Here is a 21,710-nt window from a genome sequence, read left to right on the forward strand (position 1 = left end):
CAAAACATACATTGTTTTCTCTGGATCTCTATAGCCTGGGGATGGTTGTCTATATGTTGTACTGAATATGTAGGGACAGAATATTAATATGAGGTGCATGTTATGTCATGACAAGAAAATTATTTCTCACTCCATTTTTTCTTACCACTTCTGAAGTAGAGATCTGTTTTCATTTATCCATGACCCAAAATATTTCCAAATGCCCCTTAAGAAAACAGCTTGTCCTTCCCTCAACAGGATACGGATTTTCTTTCCAATTGGAATGCTTCCATACACACAGATGAATAAAGAGCTCACCAGCCGAAACAGTCCACTCTGAAATTCCCATTTGGCAGTTCTTGTAAATGGACATCAACTGAACACAGTCGGGTCTGTGTTTCAGACTCTTTTCTTTACATATTGCTGAACATGCACAAATTCTGGTTGGGTCATAAGGCAGCCTTTTCCTAACTACTTCTTCTGGACATAGCATCTAGCAAGAAAGATAACAAGGTCTCTGGGGCTGAGATTTGACAGCATGTAGCAAAGCACTGGCTAACTTCATGGGAAACACGTTCGGGATTGCTGTTTTTTTCTGATGACAATTTTTTCACCTAAATACGGGAATTCAGTAAGTGTTAAGCTGTACTTATCAAAACAGATTAGACACATGACAAAGTATTAGCAGCTCAGCTACACTGGCTTTTACAGTTCTACTTAGTGATTGGACAGTTGCTGGGAAAGAAAATTTTGGATTGCACTAAAAAAACATAATTTTTAATACTACTCCTCACAATTGGCTGGTAAGCCTTTAAAAAAAAAGGGATTCCCAGAGTGGCAGACACCTGCCAAACACCTTGCCAATCCACTAAGCATGCTCTCTTCCATCCAGAGACCCAAGAACTCAGATTTCTAGGGCTTACAGCTGCACCAGGGTCTGGAAGCCACAACAGGCATGGACACAGCCTTAGACCTGGGTTCCCACTGCTATCATAAAGAATTTCAAAATGCTGGAATTTTATTACAAATACAATTACCTTCCCTACCCCGTGTTAATAATTTTTCCCCAAGCCCAAGCATTAATGTTCAATAAAAATGCTGGGGTTTGTGTTCCTGAAAATTATTATTTAAGTAGTAATTATTATTATTTAAATTATTATTTAAGTAGTCACATTTGCATTTTTCCCAAACTTTAAAAAAGACAAGTCTTTCATGATCAGTAAGGACATGAAACTGCTCTGATCTAAGCAGTAATCACTTGAGGTTTTGCCATAAACTATATGCACTGCTGTAGTAAGTGAAATTAAAGATATTGAAGAATGCATTTTAAAAGTTGCATAAATTACTTCCCTGCACTGCAGAAAACATTAATCTTTGTTTGGAGTAATATCTGTTCCAAATATAATGCAATTCAATATGTTTGGTTTTATGAACTCAACAATTTCCAGCCCCTCCCCTCTTCAGGCTTCTGCTGGTGGTTATCTTCATTCTTTCATAGGATTAGAATACACACAATATATATTACTCCTTATTTCCATAAGAAACACTGGCTTGTGTTTGGTTTGGTTTGGTTTTGGATTTTTTTTAAGTAAAGAGCTTGCCAGAAAGTCTGAGGCCTGTTTATTGGCTGAGATATAAATAGGAGGTATACTTCAGAGCTGGAAGAAAGCAGATGAGACTGCAAGAAGTTCATTGTTCTGTTGTGACAAAATTGTATTTGCCTGAAAGCACAAAACCTCATTCACTGTCAACATAAAAGGCAAAAACATTAATATCTTGCCTGGACTTTGACACATCTTGTAACATTCTCTAGTTTTTTACATACATTTTAAATACATAACAGTCATCCCAGGCAGCAAATGCCTTTATTTTATAGAGTTGATAGTTAATAGAAATAAACAAAAGTGAAACAGAAAGAGTAAGGCAGACATATAATTACAACTGAAACTTACTACCAGCCTAACTAAAAGCCATAGTGAAGACAGCATGTATAACCAATCTTTTAACACCTTCAGAATCTTTGGGTATCTTTTTCTGTACTGTGGACAGGACTGCATTCCCTAGATTTATATCACTGTGCTATGCTTCTCCTTGATGTTGTCTTAAAGCAAGCTACCTAAGCACTGACTGCTTTGCACCTAGCTCATATCATTAACATTTATAGCTAGACTTGGACTTCTCATTCTTGAAAGGGAACTAATGATGAGAAGTACCTTACTAGTATCATTGCTGCCTCTGGCTTGCAAAAATGAAAGAAGTGGGAATATATACTCTTTCACTACTTGCCAAAAGATTAGCATGCTTAGGTGGGGCTGAATAAACTTAGATGGCTTCCTTAAACTACAGGGCTTAGGGGACAAAGGCAAAAACCAAATGCACATTTGAGTTTTTGAAAAATTTCCAGAAGAAAATATATTAGTAATATTTTTTTATTTCATACCATAAAGTTGATAACTTTGAAAATGCTAACTAAATGTAACTGACCTGATCGTCTCTGAGAAATTTTGCAACATCTCCATACCCAGGAACGTACTTGTATTTAACAACAAGTTCACACCATCGATGACGAACCTTTGGGAAGAGAGAAAATATTAGGAAAAAAAAATGTGTGAGTGTTTATAAACAGTACATCTCTAACCAGTTTGGTCTGGTCATTGAGTGTTTTGGTGGGTTCCTTTTCTCCAGTAACCAGGCAGATGCCTCTTGATACTGATTGGTAAGCTGGGCAGAGGTGCAGGGGAATTCTGAGACCCAGAACACCCAAAGACAAACTCCTGGTTCCACATTAGTAAACTATCCAAGATCCAGGCACAGATCTTCAGTATCTTCATCTCCATTGATTCCAATCTTGACTTTTTTTTCTGCTAGTTAGGCTAGAGTTTATTCTTAGAAGGATGAGGGAGAGGAGAATTAGCATTGCATAAATCTGGAAGAGCCACAAGACATAACCAATCATTTCCCCTACATAAATCTATAATCCAAGTGATATAAAGGTTTAAATGTACCAATGCTAAATCAATCCTAAAGGCATACGATTTACATATAAACTTTACAAAGTTAAATCAAGCTGACAATCGGTCACCAGTGGTGTTCCGTGCAGCTCAGTTTTGGGGCCAATCCTGTTCAGTATCCTGTTCATTAATGATCTAGAGGAGGGGATTGAGGGCTTTCTCAGTAAGTTTGCAGATGACACCATGTTGGGTGGGAGTGTTGATCTGCTTAAGGGCAGAAAGATTCTGCAAAGAGACCTGGACTGGCAGGGCCAGTCAGCCAAGGTCAATAAAATGAGGTTAATAAAACCAAGTGCCGGGTCCTGCACTTTTGTCACAACAATCCCATGAACAATTATAGGCTTGGGAAGGAGTGGCTGGAAAGCTCCTCAGCAGAAAAGGACCTCAGGGTGTTGGTTGACAGCCAGCTGAATATGTGCCAGCAGTGCCCAGGTGACCAGAAAGCTAACAGAATTCTGGCTTTTGTCAGGAATGGTGTGGCCAGCAGGAGAAGGGAAGAGATTGTGGCCCTGTACTCGGTATTGGTGAAGCTGCACTTCCTGCCCATGAACCAGCTTGTCCCTAGTGTGCCTTTCCTGGTGCAACCTCAATAGCTGCATGGAGAGCAGAACAGAAGTTCTCCCCACGAAGGTGTTCATGTGGTACTACTTCCTCACACAATAATGTTGTCTGTGTCTGCCTTACATTTGTATCATGGCCTGATCATCTGAACCCAATAGCTTTGGAAAACATGGAACAAATCAAGCAGTGCCCATTCCCTTAACTGCTCCATCCTCCATAGGGTTCTGTTCTTGGCAAACAATCTCCCTTCAAATAGTTTAAAAGATAAAGATTTATTTGTCATGTGAGATACGGGACAGCATGCACTTTCCTTCCTCTTTTGCTTTTTACCTTTCTTTCCCAAGGCAAATACAAATCATGCCACATTCCCAGATATGAAATGCTGTCACTTGGCCATCTGGGGTAGGGAGTGCCATGACTGCTATCCTCAGATTACACCTTCACCTCCTGTTTTCCAAAAAAGTCCTCAATGCTCTCGCAGCACAGCAAACTGGAGGTCATCCTTCTGTTATTGAAATACCTGTGGAACCAGCAAGGTGCTTGGCCCTGCCAGCTTCCCCTCATCTCATATGAGACCCCAGCAAGATGAGCATAGAAACCAAGTGCAAGAGAAGCAGGGGTGACCTGCACAGTGCTGGATCTTCATGCTTCACTGCACACACAACATGCTGGTAACCCTCCTGCCCCCCATGCAGCGCAGGATATAGATATCCTTGGGTTACACAAGCTGCATCTAACACAAATGCAGCCATCTCTCAAATACGTACACTACAAAGGAAGTAATTTTTCTCGTATAATCCATGCCCTGGGCTGACTCCGCAAATATGAAAATTTTATTCACATAAGAGAGGGATGGAAAAAAAAAATCAGTTCCCGAAGCCTCTCCCAGTATTTAGAACAGGAAAAGTAAAATGGGCCCCACAGCTTCACAGCCTAATTAATGAGTCATGTGAACAGGAACTTTTAACAGACCAGTCTGAAAAGGAAATTTTTAAAACTAAGGCTCTTCTAGGACTGAACTAACCATACTGCATCCTGTCTATGCTCTTCTTGGCTTTTCTGTTCCTTCCAGGAGCAAATACTCAGTGGCAAAAATTAGAATTCAAGTCAGCTCTCCCAGTTTTCTCTCCACACCACAAACAATATAAACTAAACCTGAAAAGTAATTTACAGCAATCCTTCCTGTTACTGTTGGCAGAGAGCACATGTGACTTGGGATCTGAAGCAGCACCTGTAATCACCTTCACCCCCAAATGCTCTCACTGGTTTGGCAGCTGCAGAGGCCCTTATGCCGAAATTGGAAACTCAATTTATTTTCCTAGCCTCCAATTACAGGCTGAGAGCTGTCCTTCTGAGCCCATGACTGACAGCTATTAGTCCTGAGGATGGGGAGAGGTGGCTTGGGGAGCAATAGAGGTTTGCTGGGACATCAGGTTCCTCATGGATGGATCCTCATGGTCTGGAATTTGTTCTTTCCTCCTGTACTGCTTTTGCAGCTGGTGCTGATGCACCCACTAACAGCATTTTAAGATAAGCAATGTTATGAGTTTTGCAAGATCCTACCTGTATTAGTAGTGTATTTCTAAGGCACAGCTTGGTGGCAGGAAGACATTGAGACATGCACTGTTTTGGGTACAACATTTGGAAACCAGCTCATGTTTCCATACATGTCTTGAAGTGATGCTACTGTCAGCAGAGAGTCCCAAATTTAGGAGCAGTAGACTATACAAATAATTCCAGTGGACTCAAATTAAATTTAATTTCCTTTTAAGAAAAATATACAGTATTGCATGTTATTATTTGCAACTCAAACATTTCCTGTATTCTGGCAATGCAGTAGATGTTGAAAAACCAAAACTATGGTGTCTTAGCCTGTTTTCAGAGAATGCAAGCTGTTGCATGAGATTATTTAACTGAGATAAGTATTTCTGTATAATCTCCTCATAATCCAGCTTTAAGACAGCCCCTTTGCTTTAGCAGTCTGGGCCAAGACCTTTTGGGAAATGATGCTTGAAGCTGACTGACTTAACCCACCTAATGCACCAAATATGCAGCTTGACTTTCAAAAGAAAATGTCCCAGGGGCATACCTAAGAAATAATATTTTTAAACTATGTTTAACAGGTCTCAAATTGAAGTGATAATATTTATTTTTCTGACCCTGATGATACATTACTTTGTCTCATCTGTATTATTCTCCCCTGCCACACACAAATAATCAGACAAGCCTAAAATAAACATCCTCAACAGAAAGCCTTATGTGTTATATTGTAATGACCTAACTTGTTACAGTTCTCCATCACTTGTATGCAAGCAAAAAATAAATATTTTACTTCTGAGGTCTACAAGCAAGATTTAGAAAATAAGTAATTTAAACCATGCTTTTATTAAAGGGAGGAAAAAAGCTAGAGTTTAATAAGTTTTTGGTCTGCAAAATAGGAGACTAGCTTCAGGGAAAATGAGTACATTTTGCTAATAGCTGGATCTAATTTAAAAGGCGCCATGAGACAACAAATCTAAATCACTGAACAAAAGCAACTTACTCAGAGATCTTAGAAAATGGGGTAATTTGAAAGGCAGTAAGAGCTATTGTCCAACAAAACGAAACCTTAATTAAAGGTACGCATATGTGATCTTTATAAAACATAGGTTGAGAGTCTTACTGAAAAAAATTATGTGAACAATTTGAATCCTAAATGTTAATTAAAGAGTCTCAGAGGCCAAGCTCCCACATCTAACTTGCAGAGGAAAAAATAACTTTAAAATTCTCTCAAAAAAACAAGCTATGCTACTACATTAGTTTTAATTAACAAAAAGGAAGCTGGTATCTCCAGAGCACCAGGATGTTGTTCTGTTCCAACTGAAAGCATTTATCTCCAGTTTCTTCCCAGCTACACATAAATTGGATTCAAATATTAGATCATTTTCCTATATAATTAAGGAACAATGCTGCATATTACAGGGCAATATCTGGACTAAACCCCATGTTTTACAACTGCTTAACATGGAAGAATTAAGAGTTTAGAGTTTTACAGTGCATTTCATGATCTATTTTTTTCCTTTAATCTTAGTTTAAATAGTTACTTTTTAATACACCAGCCAGATTGCATCAGTCAGTTTTCATTCTGTATAGTCTGAATTTCTAACAGGCATTCCTATCTTCTCTGCCACAGTATCTTAGCATGCAGGTTTGTTTTCATGAACATCTACCCAAGTAGATCAGGGATGCAGAAGTAGCTCAGAAGGAGCAATAGAACAGACGTGTGTGTTACAACTGTGCTGACAGAGTATCAGCTTGGCAATCTGAAAATAAGTACTCAATAGCCAGAAACCTACTGGATGAAAGCAGAATGGATTCATCATTCTGACAAGGATTCTGTAATTGTGATTATTGTGTATGCCAAGGGTTTCTCAGGAGACTGAGCAAAGAAGCTAACATCTTAAATGAGCTTGTATTTTGGACCAAAAACTGCTGGACTTTCGTAGCATAATTTGTCTATCACTTATCATAGCACTTGCCCTGACAATCAGTCTGAAAGTGCCTTGAGTAATGACTTTAAAATGTGCGATACAAATCCTCACTTAAATGCACTAAATGCAGACAGTGCCATAAAAATGACACTTTTGAGACCATTATCTTAAGAAAAAAAAGAAGAGTAAACTTATTTGGCCTTGACAACAGAGCAGGGCCAAAGAAACCCTGGACTAAATAGAGTGTTTTTCCTGAGACGCTAACAGTGCCAAGGTATAATTAATGCTATTTCTTGCAGTCCCATGCAGTCTCTCCAAAGTTACAGTCAAAATCATGGAAAAAAAATCAGATTTTAAAAATGCTTTGTTAGTCATTCTCATGCTGCATTTTGAGTACTGGGAAGAAATGTTGTTCAACAGGGACAGAGACAGCTGGACCCAAGGCTGATTGAGTTAATTGAGTCCCATCATGATCTGCATTGGACATCACTAATTGTGCAGGCAGCACCAGGCCAGTTCCTGCCACCTTGGGCAACATCCTTTCCCTCTGTGCATCCCACTGGGTATCTTGCCAATTGAAAACCCAGTAAAACATAGTGTGGTCATTCAGGAAATTCTAAGGTAATAAAAAGCCGGCTAATAAAACTGAATTTTGTCAGGACATAATTGTCATGCTGGGGAGAACTATGCAGAGATGTAAATAACTTTAAAACCCAGAGTGTGAACCGGTCATTAAAAAGCAACATAAAATCTGATTTTAGCCGGATACCAGATTGTGGATTTTGGTACTACTTTTAGCAGTATTCTACTTACTTAATTAATTCTGTGCTTTCTGACCTGTATGTCTGCATAGATCAAGAAATTCCACCCCACAACGAGGGCTGGAAACAAGGGAGGCAGTCTTGCAAGCCCCATCTCTCTGTTCTCAACTGATGGAATGCTGTGGGCAGAGTTCAAGCAGCAGCTGCCTCCATTTGGTAACAGATGTTGTACCATTGAACTTTTAGAAAACAAATTCTGTAGTTTGATCCATGGCAGACAGTGGTACAACCAGCAGCATTTATTTGCACCTGTAACTGCCCAAGTGACCCAGCAGGTCAGGCAGCAAGCTCCCATAGCTCTGCAAGCCTCAGTTAGCAATAGGTGCAGGCTTGAACCTTCTCACCAATACAAATGTGATTTATGGGAATGTAATTCCTTCCCATCCTTCACCTCCACTCCAGTTTCTGGTTTACCATTCACTTATTTCCATGTAGTACAATTGAACTTTAATGTCAAAAAGTTTCTGAGCACCACAGCCTTGCTTAAGAGCAACATGATCAGATCCCCTGTCTCCAGACAGTGAACATACGACTCCACTTCCAGCTCCAAATAAAACATATGCTTCTCTACAGACAGCATGCAGACTCTTTCCTACGTGAGCATGCAGAAGCCCAGGGATCACCAATGTGTAGGAAATGCTGTGTAGGAAAGTCCAAGTGGAGTGCGGAGGGCATCCCTGCTGCTCTCTGTGATCAGAAACGCATAGCAACTGAATGGCAGCATTTCAGGACAAGATTCACTCCTGGCGATGAAGCACATGCTGAGGTCTTGTTTGGAAAAGACAAATGCCCTTTTTTTCCCACCTCAGATTTGCAAACAGCTCCCAATTAGAGACCACTTTTCTCCCTATGTATCTGGTCTCCATCTGTGATCACTGACAAGAGACTAAGAAGCTGTGTCTAATCCTTCTTCAAAGGTGGCACAGGCAGTGTCTCTCTTCTGGTGTCAAAGCTGCCACTATGAATAAGTAACTCAGTTAGGACACCTAATCCTGTAACCCCAGTGCTCCTCAGCCTGCCTGTGCTTACCACATCTCACAGGAGATGGGCACACAACAGGATCTGGCCTCCAGTTTTTTTCCTCTTCCACAGCAAACCAACAAAGTGATGACAGAACAGTGACCTACAGCAGAGCTGGCTGAGCCACCAGCACCAAGGTAGTGTGGCTGCTTCAGCCATATGCTGGGAGACCACATCCCTGACCGTGCCCAAAGGCTTCTCTCCCCCGTTCCCATCTGCACCCCCTGTGCTGGGGGGAGCAGCTCCCATATCGTGGTGCATGTGAGGTAAGGAAATGTTTAACACAGCATGTGAACTCACTCAATTTGAAAAACAACTCCTTTAAAAATAGGCCTTAATTAAAAACATAAATACACTACTTATACTGGAACCAAATGTTTTCCCATTCCCCTGCCCGTGCAGTACTGCCTGTTCAGCACGCTGGGGCGTTAGCACTGTTCACAGCTTGAAGCAAGATGGAAATGGCTTAAAAGACATCATCAGCTGCCTTTTTAACAATTTCTCTGGAGATATGTGCTAGGCTTTGCTTTGCTGTAGTGCTGCTGGCTCTCAAGAACAGGGCTGCCTTCTGTTTGGCAGCAGAAGAAAGGCCTCTGCTGCCCCACAGGCCTCCCAGCACCCCCGGCAAAGGGAGAGATGCTGGCATCCCAGCGGGGCTCTGAAGCAGAGGAGGTTGGATGCCAGCCCCACTGACAGTGGTTCTTGCCCTGCACCTGGTGCCTTCCCTGTCCCTTCTGGAAGGGCTGGCAGCCTGCTCCTCCTGGGGCTTTGCTCCCACCCAACTTCCATCCCCACTCATCCCTTCTCCCATAGGGCTGCTGTCGTGAGGATGGCTGCACAAGCTGTGCACCTGGACAGGGTGCTGGCAAACTGGGAAATCCTGCACCCCAGAAGGAGAGGAAGAAATGCTAGGTCCTAGCTTCATGTCCAACCAACTTCAGCCTGTAGCCTCCACCACGAAGTACTGAAGGCCTGGCTGGAGTAGGCCTGCAGGCTGGAATAGGCACAGATCCCAGCTGACACTTTATTCAAAATGTATTACCACAACTGCCTGTCCTGCTCATGTGCAACCGCATCAATGTTCCTTCTGACATTGCACTGGAATGCCTATCTACAATAGCAGCTAAAATATCTCTGGCATCACTGCATGGTTTTTTTTTATATTAGCATCACTGTTGATTAAAATACTTCTCATCACCAATGTCTCTCCAGGATGTCTCCAGGCTGAGTCTGCCTGGCATTTTTATCCATGCAGTGTTTGTATGTGTATTCAACATGATCTATTCATACATGCACACAAAAGTGTCCTGGACTTATAAGCCCAACCTTTGTAGTGAGAAATAGCACACAGTCATCCATATATCTGAGGCAGAAATGCAAGTCTGAAGAGTATGGGAATGAACACACCAATTTTCTGTTACCAATTATTACTAAATTACAAATCCTGTTCTGCAAAAGGATGGGTTCCTGCAATATCAAGACAACAGTAAGCTATCCCCTTTGCTTATTACCCTTTCTCCATCACTCTACTTCTACCTCCTCCCTCTTGTAACTAGAGGCAAAAAAAGTAACTTCCTTTTTCTTTGGTCTCCCACAGTGACAGTGGTCCAAACACTTGTGATTTCCAAGCAAGAATATCATGACAGACACAATTTGGAGCTCCATATGAAATGAGACTCAAATTCCAGGCAATGAACAATGCAGTTGCCATTTTTTTCCACAGCTTAGGTTACAGCCAGTCTACAGTGCCTATGGTCACATCCTTCCAACTTTGCATAGTTTAAAACTTGTCTTCCAATTTTCAAAACAATCAAATGCAAGATTTTAAAGCTAAAGACAAAGGCCTTTCACATCACTCTCTCTCTCATACACACCTTCCCTCATTCTTAAGTGAAATATATATTGAGTTTATAAACTCAGAAGAAACATGCTCATTCCTCTTTTTTTCCTTGCTGCCAAAAATGCAGTGACTGTCACTGCGGAGGATGATGCTCACCCCATGAGGAACACGACAAAACTCCTCTCCAGGATACTGCAACCCAAAAAGTATTTAAATGGCACAGAGATGAAAGGAGGAAAGCAGACTTTTACCCACACATTAATAAGTCAGTGGCCCAGCTGTGGGTACAGATCTGTGTGGCTAAGGTAGTGATGTCAGAACTAGCTATGGTTAGTTAGTTTTGAACTGTCCTGTTTCATGCACTATTTAGACTTCACAAGTTTATGGAATAACTGACTTTTTCAAACTCTGTGGTGCTATCCAGGCATAACCTGCATCTGCAGTCAGCCTTCATGCAGGAATAAGAAGTACTAGATGAGCTGTTTGGATTTAGCCTCAGAATCAGTTTATTTTAAATAAAAAGTATCTTCAGATTTTTTTTTTTCATTGTTAAAAACAAAACAGACAAAAAAAAAAACACCCCAAAAAGCCCCCACAAAGGAAAGAGATGCACCACACATGCACAAAAATGCTCACAGGCCTAAGACAAAACAAAAAACCAGCCGTAATGCTGACAGCTAGAAACTTTTGTTTGTATTTTTAAAACTACATTCTCCTTAACATCCTGACTGTTGTGTTATTGATGTCATATATATGCAAACAGGGCAAGCTTTTAAATATCATGACAAGGCAGGTGGTTTGTATTACAGTTCTAGTTTTGTATTGCTCTACATACAAATACTCCATAAAATTTCATATAAAGCAATTGTATTCAGTTCAGAACAGCTTTGGTACGGACTTCAGAAACCCAGAGGACTCCAACACTTCATTCATCTTTCCAGACAATATGACATAGAAAAGCAGGAACAATCCCTTCCTCCATTGATTCTTTGGATAAACAGCAAAAAACCCCAACCCAGTTCTGTATTTGGTTCCCTCTTACCATCAGCTAACCCATTTTGCAAGTGCCACTAAGTCGCTGAGGTGCCAGATAAGGAGGAAACTAAGCCTCAAAACCAGTTAGAAAAATAAGGGGTGATAAGTAAACAGCAGTAGTATGACCAGTCAGGGACTTGGAAACTCCTATTAATGGCACCCAGCAATGAGTGAGATCACTTGGAACAAACTTGTTGCTGTTGGCTCCTGGATGATGTGGAACTGGGAGTGCTGACTGGTGCAAAGCTATTTCCAGTGCTCCATAAATCTCACACTCTGATCATGCCCTTCAGAGAGCTAATGCTGATGGAGGTATTTTCTGTTCTTCTGAAGTGGCTGGAAAAGCCCCCATACTTCACTTGCAGCAATAAAATAAACCCAAATTATAGCTACTTGAGATTCTCCTTCAGTCAGTCTCAGAACTTCATCCCAAAACATCCACTCAAGTTACAACACCCTCATGAGCAAGAGTCAGTCCCAGGGGACAACTCCCACTGCTGTTACTGGAACTGTTTTTCAGTCATCCTGTTCCAGTTTTCGTAGCCTCTCTCTGAATTTTGGGCCTCATATTTGGGAAGCAAGTACCATATTCCTAGAGGCTACCCTTTTCAATTTCACTGAGGAAAAGTCCAACTCCAGCAAGTAAACGTTTGTGAAAAACTGTCTTTACCCATAGTGGTAACACCAGTACCATCTGGAGCAAAGCACCCACAAACTGCATTTAGATGCAATACCAAGTAAGAATATGAAACAAGTTGCAAACACAGAACATACCAAGATCTCAGAGGACCTTTTGACAAATAGCTGCTGTTCCAGTCAATGGGTTTCCTTTGTAGGAGATAGGAATAGTCTACTATACTCTGGAATGAGCCCCGTTACTAGTGAAAGTGGGAAATACTTTATATGACAGTGATACACTTCTTGCTATTATTTGCCAGGGGAAGTGTAAGAAAAGCACAGGGAAAAAATAAGTATTTCTGTGAGGATGATTGTGAAAAGCATCACCCTAAGAACCATACAGAGATTTCACTTCTTAAAAACTTGGTTTTCTTCTCTCTTCTTTCTTTTCCATTTGATGAATCAACCACTCCAGTAATAGCTAGGCATACAAGCCTCAAATTCTATTCCAGAAACAAGTCTGGCATGCAGGCTAACTGTTTTATAGAGCTTTTTCCAAGGTCTTAATTCCTAAACACTAAATTGCTAATTGTAATTCAATTACAAAGAAAAGATTTTTTCAAGATAATCTTACCTATGCTCCAGTGCCACAATAAATCTCTGAATATAATACTAAGAAAGGAAAAATCAAGTGAAATTTATTTTGCATCCATGAAAAATTTTCACAGCAGCTTTTTAAGTCCTGCAAAACATATTCTCATACACAAAATAAGCCATTTCCTCCTGACTTGAGTTTAAATTTGATAGTAATCTGCATGTTTAAATATGGAATAAGTACCTAAACTGTTTTTACTTTTGGAGAAACAAAGAATTCTTGTAATCACTTATTTTACCTTACCTTACAGGACACTAATGTCCTGTAACATGGTCATTCATTAGGCTGTTACCTTGTTCATCTGATCTGAATCAGTGGCTCATACCAACAGTGACATAGGTTTAGGAAAACAAGGTTGTGTATCTCCTTGTTCAGTTGCAATGCCAGTATCTGATACATCACTATCTTTTGGTCCACAGTCTAGTGAAGGAGGACTGGCAAGCCAGTGTTTGCAGGAGGAGGTTTGTGAGGAGGTGTTTGCAGTACATTGCTAATTTTATTCGAAAGCAGGAGGCTGCTCCTGAGCCCCTGTCCCCCGGGAGTACAAGCTGATGTGCTTGTGGACATGCTGAAAGGAAAGCTCACCAAGTGATTTGCCTGCCTGTGAGCATGGACTGACTTTTCCCAAGCAGTTATCTTGTCCCACACCATTTTACAGTACTCTGCAGAGCTCTATTCCCTAAGGGTGCCTCCCAAATGCTCAGCCACAAGCAGCAGGACAGCCGTGCAAGAACATGCTCAGCTCAATGCAGCCACCATCAGAGGAGAAGCAGCAAGACAGATAATTGCATTGTAACTCGTTTGCATGTCCATGTCTACTGTTTTTTCCCAGGCTAGGAAAGATCAGTGAACCAGTTATTTTGTCCTAAATGAGATTTTCACCACTTTTAGGAAGCTGAGCACCTTATATGGTTTGCATTAGCATGGCTGGGTTTTTGTCAGTGAAATAAGATTCCACCACTTTATAGCTTTGGTGTAGCAGACAGACCTCATGCACAATGAAGCAGTTGTGTGAGAGTGGCTTTATGCCACCCACGTGACAGACGATATTGTGATCTTAATTCATTTTACGCACATTTTCTGCAGAAACAGTTATAGGCTCTACTCTCTCCCCAAAATATACCATATTATGATTCTGAATACAGAGAAAGCATTATGTAAGCAAAGAACATTCCAGCCAACTTGCTAAGACAAGGAAAAATAACAAGGCAACTTTCCATATGCTGTACAGGCAAGATATCTTAAAAAAAGCACGGCCTGCAATAGGAAAGAAACAAAAGCTAACTGTATGAGAAGTCTGGGGAAATATACCACAGATCTTTCTGCTCAATCCAAATTTTGTATTTTTTTTTCACCAGGTCTTAAATGATTCAGCAACAAGTAAAACAAACTTGCAAACCCAGAAACCTTTCATGTAGGCCAACTTTCCACATTCTGTCAGATGCTAGATATTGAATAAATCAAGTATCTGCATAAAATGGCCACCTCAGAAAGAAAGAAGCAAAGCAAAACCAGGCACAGACCCACTTTTAATTCTATGATTCTACTGCACTGTCTGATGGCAACTGTAGCTGCTTTATAACATATCCCACTTCTCAGTCAGCTGAAATTCCAGCTGGACTTTGCCATCTTCAGACTGCAGCCAGGAACTATGTTGTGTTGCTAAGGAAATCCAATGAAGGACACAGCTTGAGCTCTTAATCAACATTTAAATTCCAGGCAAAGGCTGACTCATGCACGCTCCTCTTTTGGCTGCTACAAAGCAATCAAAACAAGGCAGATAAACTGCTGCAAACCCTCTTCTTTCTGAAGTAAGGTGTGCCCTTACATTGTTAAGACTGGATATGCATGGGGTAACAAGTGGTCAGGAGTACCAAATGATGTTATTGGCAGCCTTCACAGAGGACAGAACTGTACGTGGCCGTGGGCAGGCATTGTCAGGTTCATCCTGTTTTACAACAAACGCACTGAACTTTAAAGTCAAAATAAAGATGCTTCAGAAACACAGATTAAAAAGCTTCAGGAATCAAGAACCAGAATTTCTCATGCTGCACTTCTTATGCTGCACATTGTAGAACAATGTGACTGCCAACAAAGAGCTCTCTTGCAGCACTTGTGAAACTCAGGATACTGAGCTGTCTTACACAGGCTTCTGAGTGAATGAACTCTGAAGTAACTCAAAGAAAAAACAAGCCTGATGCACAGGTATCCCACACCCAGTCAACCAGGCTCAAAAAACCTTGGCCAATGTTTCCACAATACTTTTGCATTGTTGGCTTTGGTGTGGTGCTTCAGTGCCAGAATGCTACTGGACTCAAGTGTTCATACAGAACATTCAGGTCCTTTAAAAATTAGCAGACAGTAGAGTAGTTCTGTCCTGAGTGTATCCCAACAGTAAAATGCACCAGACACGGTGCATGGTGCATGCCTGGTCTGTCTCTTTTACTCCCTCCAACACATTTACCTGATGAGGTGAGATTATTGAAATCCTTTGTTTTTTCCATATAAGTACTACCAAGCATGGAAAAATCTTGCTCTCACAACAGTACAAAGCAGCCCATACACATGTTACTCTTTACACTCTCTCTGATGTTGTAGGGAGGCCTACAAGTAGGCAACTACAGTAGGCATAGGAAAAGCCTTCCAAGTCCTAAGTGCAGGCAACATTATAGTGTACAATTTTTAAGACCATGCTTTGCTGAAAATGCAAAAATCTCGTACTTCTTTGTGTACCACTTTCACATAGTACTGGCTATATCATTGCTAATGCCCATCAGAAGATTAGTGTAAATTTAGATATCATTTGTCATAAATAACAAAGAAAAGAACTTCTTGTTTCTCAGCTTTCTGCTGCTCAATGAAACACAGCTGACACCACTTCCAAAAACTCCTGAATAAAAGCTTTGATGTGAACAGTTTTCTTTTTTTACTGGCCTGCCTGCAATATTTTATGCCTGTATTTTTAATGATCCATTTCTGATGCTCAGTTACTGAGAACATTTGAACTCTACCATCACAACAGGAATACTGTAAGTTATTAATGTCTTCACAAACCAAATCTAGACAAGAGCAGCTCATCTATCATCAGGGTCGTCAGGCTTGGGCTGTGGTTCTGTGTCCCTTGGTCACAACAAAAATCCACGTTGCACATACTAGAGAAAAAGGCACAGGAAGTCCTTCCCATAGGTCTGTGAAGGCACATATCCTAAAATTCCCTTTAAAGAGCTGTAGGTGTCTGGCATCTGATGACTGGTAAAATGCTAATGTTATCTTTGTTGTACTTCTCAATGTCTGCAAAGTCTTTGGTTTCACCTTGTAAAATAAAATGAGGATTATGCTCCTTTCACTGAGGTTATAATTTTGCATTTGTTTTTCTTTTTTAAGAAAAAATTCTCACAGATCACTTCTGTGCTTTTATAGGATACCACAAGAAGGAAATAAAGTATGGAAGTGGAGAGAAAGGAAAAACCTGAGAAACCAGAGCTCGTGGCCTGTTGCTTATAGTTCATATACATAAACTAGTTATCTCACAGCTATTGCTTTGATCTATCTCCCTATTAATTCGTCTTGCCATTAAAGAACTACTGACATTTCACTGGTATTCAGATGTGATTAAAATATATTCTAATACCTATAAATAGAAATGTTGGTTTGAGTACTAATTAAAACAAATCTGGCTTTTGGGATCCTGAATCGATGAAAGAGTGAAAAGGTGCAGTAAACAACAACAGTCGAAATGATGCCCATTTTTTCCCTGAGGAATGGCTAGGCCTGTGTTTTATTGATTTTTAACCAATTAATTTTTGGATTCCAATGTGTCTATAAAAGTCCATCCAGTAACTTCAGCATAAGAGTAACAAGAAAGATTTTGTTCTCGCCTTCAATTTTATTTATTGCCATAAAGTTCCAATTATAACAGGGTAAGTCATGCACATCGACTTTCTGCCGCCTTCACAGTAGTTTTTAATTAAAAAAAAGAGTCAAATGTCATGTTCTGTTTACTGTGCTCCTTCACTGCAAGTTAGTTTGATCATATGCTACTCCATAGCTAACCCTTGCTTATATATAAATCTACACATTTGTTATTTTCATGGCTGGCTCCATCTTATTCTCCTCCTGAATACTACACCCTCTAGGCAAAGACTCATTGCAATGGTGCTTTCAGCCACAAGTTCTGCTCTGCCTTATTTGTCACAACTTTCCCATCTTGAGAAATCCACGGGATGCTGCAAAATAGCCAGTGATGCTCTGTGGTAATAAGGATTTACTGGTTTGCTCCCCAAAGACATTAAGCTCTTCAGAGCTGGGATGCTCATATGTGCCTGTGATGAGGAAACTACATTTACAATATGACATAAAAGTGTTTTCCTCTGGGACAGCTAATATCGCTGGCGCTCTCTAGAAGGAACTGTAAAGAACTGATTCCCCCTTAACCTCATGTCCAAAACCAGAACATGCTATACTCTCTGGAAAGCAGACTTCAAAATCCTGAGTGAGACCTCAGAGCAGCCACAGAGGAACAATATGGGCTGACCACAGGGAAGAATAATTTTAGACAGACAATATAACAAACATGCTTGCATCTGGGGACAATACACACAACTAAAACGAACTGGGCTCTAATATACTATCACAATGACACAGTGTGAAATTTATTAGTTGAAGATAATTACCTCAGCATCCTGCTTCTGGAGCTGGTACGTTTTCTTTAAGCACTGCAGTATTCTGGGACACAACGTCTTCTCCTCCAAGAGAGACTCCAGAAGTAAGACTAGCTGGTCAGGGAGAAGCTAAAAGGAAAATAAACTCCACATATGAATAAAGATCTCTACTGAGTGAGCACTTAAATAGAAACAAACCAGAGAGCAAGACTGTGATCATCTGTGTACTTCCAGCATGCGCTTGAAATACAACAAAAACTTCTACCTTGTTCTGAAAAAACTGAGGGTTTACATGTATGTGTTCTGAAATACTCTTTGTGCAGCTCAGTTAAGACTTATTTTCCATGTTTTTCATTACTACAGTTAGATTAGATCTAAACCATGTTTATCTTATTGAAATATAACCCCAGCTTATTAAGCAAGATTTTTATGACATATATATGCTAAGTAATTCCATTTTGTTTAGTCCTGGAAGGAATAAAACCATAATAATTTACAGTGTATAGCTTCAAGAATCACCCAGACATCAGAATGTACAATTTTTAGGAGTAGCATTTTTATCTGTTACGTGAGCAATTCTGTGATACTCTTACTGTGAGCAAAGAAACACAACACAAATAAGTGACCCACAAAACAAGCATTGGATTGACACATTTTGAGGCATATTCTAGCACAATCAGTCACAAGCCATCCATCATTACATGCTAAAGATGTGTGAACGTTATGTTTGTGGTACACCCATCAGCTATCTACCTATACATGTATATATATTTAGTAGTTATTTGGCTGACTCCTGAATCTATAACTCTCAACCTAAAATAAAAAACCAAGAAGTCTGATGTATCAGTGCTTATAATAGGCTTATGTGATGAACAAATAATTAACTCAAACGGAGCTCAGAGATAAATTACTTCAACTGCCAGGAAACATCTACTGGAAATTGAGGGTTCAGGGTGGTCAGTCAGAAGTTTCTCATATGTCCCAAAGATTTCTCCACTACTCATAATTGTGGGACACCAAAAGAGGTAGAAGGAAGAAAGGCAAAAAGTGAACTGAAGCTTTTCAACACAAAAAGAAACCACCACTGCTCACTCACATCCGCTGCTCCCCAGTCAGAACAATGAAAATAAAAATATCCTGTTACTTTAACACAACTTCCAGCTTTTATCACATTTGGCGATGCTGCCCATGTGCTCCTCTGCTGTATCAAAGTGCTGAGCAGGTAGGAAATGAAGTTGGCTCTTCCAATAACACACCCCACAGCAGGGATGTTTATGTGAACTGAACAAGTCTGGACCCCTGATCTTGGACAGCAAGTCCATAAAGTTATCAAGGATCTTCTGATAAGTCTTGATCTGTAAAATATCGTGGTTAATAACCAACTAACTATGAAAAAAGGAAGTTTTTTTCCTGTTTCAGTATGACATTATTTAGCATCATTACCTGAATCAGAATAAAGAAGAAACAGTTATCTCCAGGATTTTAATGCTTTGATTCCCTTGCATTTTTATTTCCTTCCATTTCTTCATTATGGAAGTTTTACTCCTGGAGACTGAAAACGCCTCACATCTTACTATCTCTTAATGAACATTTTCTAAGCAATACCAAGGCCTACCAGCAAAATTGATTTGTCAAAAATGGTCAAACATTTTAAAATATTGAGTAATTAAATTTCAGAACAGCTACTAAAATGCCAGCTTGAATGTTTATTGCACAGTCCAACATCGGCTGCCTGGAGGATGGTGAGACACACTAAAACTAGCACAGACAGCCACTTGAGGGAGGTGATTCTCCCCCTCTTCTCTTGTGAGACCCCACGTGGAGTACTGTGTCCAGTTCTGGAGTCCCCAATGTAAGAAGGACATAGAGATTCTGGAACATGTCCAGAGGAGACCCACAAAAATGATCAGAGGGTTGGAGCAACTGTGAAGCCAGGCTGAGGAAGTTGGGGTTGTTCAGCCTGGAGAAGTCTCTGAGGTGACTTTATAGCAACCTTAAAATGTCTGAAGGAGCCTACAAGAAAGCTGGGGTAGGGCTTTTTACACAGGTGTGTAGTGAGAGGACAAGGGGAAATGGTTTAAAACTTGAAGAGGGGAGATTCTGGTTAGGCATTAGGAAGCAATTCTTTAATTTGAGGGTGGTGAGATGCTGGCACAGGTTGCCCAAGGAAGTTGCGGCTGCCCCCTCCCTGGAAGTGTTCAAGGCCAGGTTGGATGGGGCCTTGAGCAACCTGATTTGTGGAAGGTGTCCCTGCCCATGCAGGGGGGTTCAAACCTGCAGATGATCTTTAAGGTCCCTTCCAACTCAAACCATTCTGATTCTATGACAGAATGAAACAGAGTATGCTTACAGGAAGGGCCTCTGCTTGGAGTCTGAATTAATTCTGAACACATAAAATGAAAAAAAAAACAACCTGAAATATTGCAGAACACCACACAGAGGTAGGTAGCTACTGATTCAGAAAGCATTTTCTGCTAAATATAAAGATAGCAGAACAATACTTAATTTGTAGAAACTGTAGAACAGTTGCATGAATATGTGAGTTCAGAACACCAGAGCTAATATTTTATAACATACCTCCAGCATAGTTGCTATAGATTCACCCACAGAAAACTATTGTTAAAGATAACATTACAGAATCTCACTGAAGCCAACAAAAGTACACCAGCAGAAATAATAGCTGTGTCCTTAATTTACCTCAGTCTAGCACTGCATTATGGGTGAAGAGATTTTGGAATTACAGATTAAACTCTTACTGGTTTATGTTTGAGACAGCAGAGAAAAAAAAAATAAAGAAATCTGAGACCATGGCTTTGTTGTTTTCCCATCTTCCAGCTGCCTGAGATGAGACTTTGCATACCAGTTTCCAGCTCAGGGATTTAATTCAAGCCCAGAGCAAACGGTGGCTGAGAGGGTGGGGGTACCAACAGAAGAAATTCTGATGGACCTGGTACCGAAGCAGCACTGGTGGGTGCAGGTATTACATGTTGTTCTCCCACTACTTCTGAAACAAAATAAAAGAAGGCACTCCCTTTTCTTACCTTTTCCTTTTCACAAAAGAGGCTCTGCCTAAGAGAGAAAAACTATCCTAAGCAAAGAGGGAGACAAGCTGTCTGCAGTTTCATGACAGAGACTGATACAGAACTCTTTTGAGGGATTTAGAAATCTTTTCTTCCAAGACAGCAATATGAATAATGCTAGCTCCAAAGCAACCTTTTAACTGTTATAAACAAAATTCATAAAATTGCAGTTGAATTTTCAGTCAAAAAACCCACACTCCATTATTTTTCATTTTCTCCACAACTGTTTGTCTCACCCACCTGTTACTTCTCATCTTTCACACCATGAGAACTGTTTGGGGTACACACTGTCAATTTTCCATTTGTTTGCCTGATGCTTAATACAAACAGGCCCCTGCTTTTAAGTGCTACCAAAACACAAATGCTGGAGAAAACAGAAATTAGGTTTCTTTTTTGGCATTAGGGAGGCATTTTCCTTTACAGCAACTCATATTTTGCGAATATCCAGTGAATATCTAGCATACATGTATATGCAGTCATTGAAGTAGATTACTTCAATCAGGAACTGTGATGAGTACAAAGAAATAGTTTTCATTATGACAATGATTGCTACAAGAGCATGTATTTATATTGTCAAGTAGATAGCTCCCAACCTGGGCTTCCTGCATGGAAATCATACTAATTTTCCCAGGCTTCCCCCTCCCCCACTGGCAAGTACTGACACTAAAAAGAGGGAACAAATTAGTATGTTGCAATCAAGCACACCCAGAGGTTTTCTGTCATGTCCCACGTAATTAACCATCATTCCCACTATAAAGCTGTATCCCAGCACTGTATATTTCATCTTGCCTGTAAAATCTCTCCTAAAACTCTTCAGCCTTTTGAAGAAGTTCACTCTGTCCTGCCATTAAACAGCCATTTGTCCCCCGATTCCCATCTGTAACCTAAAGTCATGGTCTTAGTCTTAATAATTAGGCTTTTACCTTTAAAACAAATTGCAAACTATAGGGAGTATCAAA

At 40.3% G+C, this 21,710-nt stretch overlaps 1 protein-coding gene across 15 annotated transcripts in view; it reads right to left on the bottom strand.

The window, feature by feature from the left end:
• AOPEP (aminopeptidase O (putative)) overlaps nt 1–21,710 on the bottom strand; it is a 171,990-nt gene that overhangs the window by 4,096 nt on the left and 146,184 nt on the right. For 14 of the 15 annotated variants that reach the window (XR_011723398.1, XR_011723403.1, XR_011723400.1 and 11 more), the window contains 2 exons: nt 17,684–17,800; nt 2,464–2,550 (listed from right to left, as the gene is read on the bottom strand). Coding sequence is in view for 4 of the 15 variants with exons in the window: in XM_071731507.1 (XP_071587608.1) it covers nt 2,464–2,550; nt 17,684–17,800 (204 nt within the window). In the remaining 11 variants the exon portion in view is untranslated. The remainder of the gene's footprint in view (nt 1–2,463; nt 2,551–17,683; nt 17,801–21,710) is intronic. The other variant, XR_011723406.1, reaches the window with a different exon arrangement.

The sequence above is a fragment of the Heliangelus exortis genome, chromosome Z, assembly GCF_036169615.1.
Source record: "Heliangelus exortis chromosome Z, bHelExo1.hap1, whole genome shotgun sequence".
NCBI classification, from domain to species: domain Eukaryota; kingdom Metazoa; phylum Chordata; class Aves; order Apodiformes; family Trochilidae; genus Heliangelus; species Heliangelus exortis.